Genomic DNA, 6,838 nt, shown 5'->3' with positions numbered 1-6,838 from the left:
TAAAAGAAAGAATGGTTCTCCATGCACTAGTTCTATTTTTCATTCAATTAATCTAGACCAGAGAAGCACTATCTGTCTACAGCACTATGATGTTCCTGATGTTGCTTTCCATCCACTGTTAACAGAAGAGGAATTCTTCTTGTCTCAAGTCCATGTGAATCATGTTGGTGTGGTTCCATTATAATCAAGATTTTGTGTTTTAGCTCTTAGTGATTATTCTAATGGCATATGTGAAACTTCTTCAGCAACACCTTTGGCAGGGCTGAGATACATAAATAAGACCTTCCCATTAAACTTAAAATACAAAAAGAAGCAAACAAAACCACAGCAATTGTTTCATTCTCAAGGAAATGTGGTGTTACAAATTCCACATTGATTTTATTGTAAAATCATATGGCGGCTGTGAAATCATATGGCTGCTACCGGTCAAATGTATGCTTTTTAAGAAAAGGAAATTAAGAAGAAAAGAGTGAAGAAATTTTTTTTAGAGGATTCCTGATTAGCTTCTTAGAGATGTCGTACAATCAGGAACAGCCATACTAACTCCACCATCTGCAAAATAGTGATCAAATTATTAGAAATTCACAATTTAAGAACTTGATATGACATTCTAAAATATTTTTACTGGTTCAAATAAGTTAATAAAATATGAATATAAATATGGGCATATTTGCATGTATGCATGCCTTCCCATAATGAGGAAAATGGGATAATGGACTTTTCACTTTCCTCTATACTTTTTTGCATTTAATTTTGCTTTAAAGTTACAGTTGGATTAGAAGGGCTGGTTGTTCAAAAGCTGGTTTTCTCTTTGGAGTGTTTCCATTACTTACCTTCCTGAAATCAATGAGTTTGTTATGGGTTAACATCTTTTCTTTGAAGTTGAGCACTTGTTTTTGCACATTTATAGCAACTCTTATACCATGAGCGATTCACAGCTTTACATGATGGACAGATGTAATTCACTGAAGTACGGTGTGAGAGGGGTTTTTCTTGTTGCTTGGATTCAGAGGATTTTGTCCCTTGAGGTTGCTTGGATTCTAAAGATTTTATCCCTTGAGGTTGCTTGACCTTTGGCTTTGTAGCCAGTTGGTTTTTAGGGTATTTATTCATTAAATAACTTTTACATTTTCTCGGGTGGTTTGCTTGGAACTTGTTTGGCTCTTCCTTCTGTCTCTGGCTCTGGTTCTTGCCAGTCCCTTGTGGCATTTTCTTCTCATTAGGATTCACACCAGCATTCAGGCATGTCATCTGCTGAAAAGTGTCTTCTTTCTGGCAATTTCTGGTTTCTTCTCCCAGGTCAGTCAACCTCTGTAGTGTCTTTGTATCCTCTTTCTGGTTACAGCTAAGTACCTTTCCCTGGTCAGGCTTCCTCAAGAGATTCCCTTGATAGTTTTTCAGGGTAGGGGTGGTTTTGTTCACTTGACTATGTGTCTCGTGGGGAGTTACCGAAACACACTGGGTGTTGTGGCTGATGCTCTCTTTCAAGCCAACCACCCTCTGGGGAATTTTTGGACGTTTCTTCTTGGTGGAGCTGGTTTTGTTCCCCTGGGCAGATATCCCCTTGGGCATTACTGGTTCTTCCTTTATGCTGTGGTTACTGTTGACCTCCACTGCAGCTGTTCCCTGGTGCATCATTAGATTTTTCTTCTCAGTGGCAGCCATTATCTGGGGTATGGCATGATTATCTTTGTGGCTATTGTTGCTGCTGTCCCCATGAAAAGATGTTCCTTGAGGTTTCTCTGGACCTTCTCCTTCAGTGTGGCTTATGCTGTCTGCCAGGTGACTTACATCCTGGAGGATCTCAGAACATTCCTTCTGCCTAGGGCAGATTTGGTCCAAAGCAGAAGCTATTGTTTCTTGGGACTCCATTGTAACACACAAGCCAGATGGTTGGATTCCTGAAGGAGCTATCTGAGGTAAGCCTGTGGTCATGGCTGTTGCTGTTGCTTCTGAGTCCATTAATGCTGGACATGGTACAGGTGTTGAATATGAGAATTCCAAGGAGAATTTTGCTTTGAGTGGTAGTGGATATGGCACAGGCATTTGAAGAAAGGGATCTACTGCTTGGACCCAAGGACTTGAAAGTCCAGGCAGGCAGGACAAGATTGGTATCTGGGCCTCCAAAAGGGACATGTTCTGGGACTCTATAAATTCCAGCTCTTCCAGCTCCTTTTCCTCAAATGACAACAGTGATGTTCTACTGTATTCCATTCCAGGTTCAGGCACAACAGGCAGTGCAGATCTCTTTGCTTGGAGCAGCCTCCCACGAAGTATTTCCCGATCATCCATGGCCTCCTGGAGGATAATCTGTGTACACAGAAGTTGAGAAGCTGCCTGGTCCCTCTCTTCTCGCAACCTCTGTAGTTCAGAGACCAGAGTCCAGGAAGCTGACTCATGCTCTCCCACCTGGTCCTGCAGCCTCCAAACTCTGCGTGCCTGCTGCTGGCGTTGCCTGGCAGCCACTCTCACACTCAAAGCCAGAGCGCTCCAGGTACAAGCCCTCTTGAGGGAGCGTGGCACTTTGGGGTCAATAAGGATGGTATGAAGCTGATCTTCTATTTCATTCCAAGACCGAGAGCGAAAGGTCGTATAGAATTCAGAACCCCCTCCATTCTTAAGGACTTCATTATTAATGAATCTGATTACTTCAGTATGGTGGAAGCCGCTGCTATGGTCCCCAAATTCAATTGCCATGGCTGTTGCAGCTTAGCCATATAACATTCTCATGAACTGCCACTGTGGTTACTAATACAGCTGCCACGCATGTGACCAAATAGTTACCCCGTTCCCTTCAGAATCAGTTCCACTTCAGCCCTTGTCGAATTTTCATTTCTTCCTCTACCCCTCCTCCTCTCCTTCCTTCTGATAAAAGCCAAGCTGATCTTCTGACCAAGCCCACCGTACTTTATAACTGAACCTTAGTTAAGGAAGACACCACAGGACACGTCACAAAGGGGGGGGGGGATGACTCATGCTGCAAGGAATTCTGGGAACAGCCATATTTATCCTTACACTGCCAATGAGAAGTACGGGCAAGGTAGATATTTTGGGAATTGCAGTGAGCAGAGAAAAAGGATCTATATGTAGAAGAAGGTCTTTCTGGAGACCATATGCTAGTGCATAGAATGAGGTCTTCAACAACATACCTGTTGCTGAAAATCAAAGTAGAATTTCTAGGCTGGGTAAAGGGTAGGAGCAAGAGATAATGGGCTAGAGTCATAGCAAGGTAAAGGAAAATGGGATGTCATGCCTTCTAATTCATGGAGATGAATTGGATTTGATCTCTCTCTCTCTCTCTCTCTCTCTCTCTCTCTCTCTCTCTCTCTCTCTCCAAAAATTGGGAGAGGAAAACAGGTGCAGGGGTTCTTTCTCAGAGATCTAAAACAGTAACCTGGACTTGCAAACCTGGTATCAAAAAGACTAGAAAATGCACAATGAAGTAGTAGTGGAAATCAGACTGTTACAGACCAGTACCTATGTAGAATGGGACATGAGCAGTTTGAGGACATTACAAACTCCAAATGAAAGTTAACGACTTTTAAAGGAAGTGGTAATGAACAACGCCATTTCATTGGCTGAGTCAGTAAGGAGGAAGAAGAAGCCAAGAGGAAGTCTTCTAGGAAGACTAAAGATAGGATCCCACAACAAAGGTGCCTACCCTCAACCAGTGAAAAGGGGAAAGGAAATTTCAGAACATCACTATCCAAACTAAAATTCTGTGATGCAACATTTGCAGCTGAAGTGAAGAATATTGGATGTCAAGAGTTTCTGAGACTCCCAAAATTTTTGTGAGACTTCCAAAACTCACCTGTGCCCCAAACTGTCCCTGGTTGGGGGTCATGATGGGTAGCAAGATGACTTCTGCCAGCAGGGTCATGCAGGTAGTAAAGCCACATGTTCCATTAATAAGGTCCCCTAGCAGAAGAGTCAATCCTAAACTCAGTGCCTCAGAAGCTTTGGGATCTCCTCTGAAAGTTCACAGCATTCTAAAGGAAGTATGTCTCCTGATTTACTGATGCATCAGGTGCCACCAGATACTGCAGAAATAATAAAAAAACATTACCTTAGAAATACAGAAGGAAACCTATTTCTCAAGAGTAAATGGAATATAGCCAGTTTAAAGGTCCAAAGTGATCATCATGGCTGCTGTTTGTCATCAGACAGGATTATCATTACAATAAAAGACTTCCAAATCATCAAATAAGAAAGCACCTATTAAACAAGCTTAATAAATATTCTGTAAGCAGAATGAAGTATAGAAACTCGAGGTGGTCAGTTATATTGCCCACTTATGTATCTTGATCAGCTTCACCACAAGCTGACCTGTATACTTATTAAAGCATGTATTTTTAAATGCTAAAATAAAAGTTATTTGAGTCCTTTAGTAGGAGACTATGAGCTGCCAGGAAAAGGTTTTGTTTTTTGGTTTTTGGTTTTTGTTTTTTGTTTTTTTTTTTTTTTTCCATTTTTGAGTAAGAGGACAGAGACACTGGTTAACTCTTTTATAGTTCCCATCTCAGTCACTCTCAAAAAAAAAAAAAAAAGAACCTTCTGTTTTCAAATGTAATAGTAATTCTTTCACATGTTATTTGAATACCAGATTCTCCCATTTCTTGAGCTCAACAATACATTCTATCACAACTGACATTTTTCATCTATTTTCTACTACTGCCATCTTTCTCAATATTATTTGAACATATTCAAGTTTCTCCCGTACTGCATAATATTTTAGGGTTAATTTTCCATTCCTTAATTTCTACTTCTGTAACTACAGAAAATATCAAAATGGCACTATTTGTGTCTCTCACTGCACAATAATCCAAGGTCCCAAATATCCAATTCTTCCAAATTAGCTTTTCTATAGCATAGATTAAGAAATAAAATAAGACTAAGTGAGTTACCAGGAAGAATGAAAATAAATAGTCTACTACTCCCTTATTAAAATCCATTTTCCCTCTATTTTTTTAAACCATAGACTCTAGTTATTAAAATAAGGGTTATTTGAACATAAGTATTGTGAAACATAGGCTATGATCAGATAACAGTGCTACTACTACTAAGTAACTACTATGTAATATATACTGTGTGCATACTTTAGGATGGTGTGGAATTTCATCACATTGTTTAGAACACAGTATAAGCTTAATCTTACATTTGAAATTTTCCACTTAATATTCTCAGACCACGGGGATCTTAAAGGAAGTAAAATGATGAAGAAAAATAGAATATTGTAAGAGTGTCATTTCTACATCACCTCCCTGTAACAACTAAAGAAGTCCTTTTTTTTTTTTTTTTTTTTTTTGAGAAGTTGGGACTTATTTTTGGGATTTGAACAATAAGCAATAAGATTTGCATAAGGATTCTGAGGAAGAAAGCAAATCTAAAGTTGCTAAATTGATGTTTCTATGTTATTTACCAAGTGAATGCATGGGCAATATCTGTAGTGGGTCATACTGTTCTGCCATATCCAGTTAAATCACATTACTCAATTCATAGGATAAATGTCTCTTGTGTTTTTATGCCACTATGTTTTTAGAAGCTTGCATCTGGTCTCCACCTACCTGCCTTGTATATTTCTGCTATTTCCATGGATGCTCTTTACTAGAGACACAATCTAGATACACATCTGATACCAGGAAGGCACCATGTGTGTACCAGCTTTTGTGATATTTCCAGGATCTACAATACCTTCTGGGTGCTGAAAACATCATCTGCTTCTGATCAGAAACAAAACATATTCTGTATATGAAAGCAGGAACAATACTGTGCTTTCTAAGTGGAATTACTCTGAAGCACAGAATATTCAGAAATATGAAACCCAAAATTAAAGGAAATATAAATGGATGTTAATAACATCATCAATTGTTTTCTTTTGTAGATTTGCCATAAAATAATAATAAAATGGAAATACTTAATATGGCCATCAAATATTACTCATTTAATGTATTTATCTGTAAAAACAGATGTCTTCCCAAAATAATGACATTTTGCTGCTTGCATCATATTTGAATAATTATAATAAAAACCAGGGAGTGTTGCAAGACATAATAAATGGTAAGTATAAGGCGAGAACTTATCATCTCTTATTATGTATGTATGTAGTATCCATGCAAACTGTTGAAATTATGACTAGTAACACATGTAGATTGTCAAATATGTCAAGATACATGATGTACTTTTGATGATACTACATTAAAGCAACTCAATTATGATATTCTACTTGAAGAATTCATATTGTGTATATAGTAAATATTATTCATAATTACAGATGCACCTAATAGATTACTATTGCCTTGAAGCCACCTATTTAGATGACCATTGTTTTAGTGCCAGTGTATTGTTTCCCAAAGAGTAATTTCCTAATCAAATACTTCTTATTCTGTCCTTTCTCAACTGACAATGAGCTAGAAATGTTACATTCTCCTTCATTAGATATGTTTCAACTGGCACAAAATAAAGAAATAGTCATGTTCCATATCTGTGATCTTAAATTTTCTCTTTAGTATGGCAAAAACAGTGGGTTATATTAATCCATTTAACTATTTCAATATATTTATTTTGATTTTAATATTAATGCATTAACCAATACAGAACATGTTACAATGGCTGTATTAGTGAGTGAATGCTGGATAAATATAATTAATATATATTTATATTGTGTTTATCAATTTTATAGGCTAATAATACCCCTAAGAAATCTTCTATTGGGGCTGGAGAAATGGCTCAACATTTAAAAGCACTGGCTGCTCTTTCAGAGAGTTCCTGAGTTCAATTTTCAGAAACCACATGGAACCTCATTAACATGTATACTGGGATCTGATGCCCTCTTTTGTGC

At 38.0% G+C, this 6,838-nt stretch overlaps 1 protein-coding gene and 1 pseudogene across 1 annotated transcript; one reads left to right on the top strand and one right to left on the bottom strand.

Moving 5' to 3' along the window:
* Positions 1–343: 343 nt before the first annotated feature.
* Tex13c (TEX13 family member C) lies at positions 344–2,898 on the bottom strand. The gene is made up of 2 exons (XM_021153548.1): positions 834–2,898; positions 344–552 (listed from the first exon to the last, which is right to left on the bottom strand). The coding sequence occupies exon 1, from the start codon at positions 2,695–2,697 to the stop codon at positions 856–858; it is 1,842 nt and encodes a 613-aa protein (XP_021009207.1). The 5' UTR covers positions 2,698–2,898; the 3' UTR covers positions 344–552; positions 834–855.
* Positions 2,899–3,842: 944 nt separating this feature from the next.
* LOC110286166 lies at positions 3,843–4,137 on the top strand (annotated as a pseudogene).
* Positions 4,138–6,838: the final 2,701 nt, after the last annotated feature.

This window comes from Mus caroli, chromosome X (assembly GCF_900094665.2).
Source record: "Mus caroli chromosome X, CAROLI_EIJ_v1.1, whole genome shotgun sequence".
NCBI lineage: Eukaryota > Metazoa > Chordata > Mammalia > Rodentia > Muridae > Mus > Mus caroli.
Note: the sequence above shows the minus strand (reverse complement) of the source record. Positions and strands in the feature narration are given on the sequence as shown.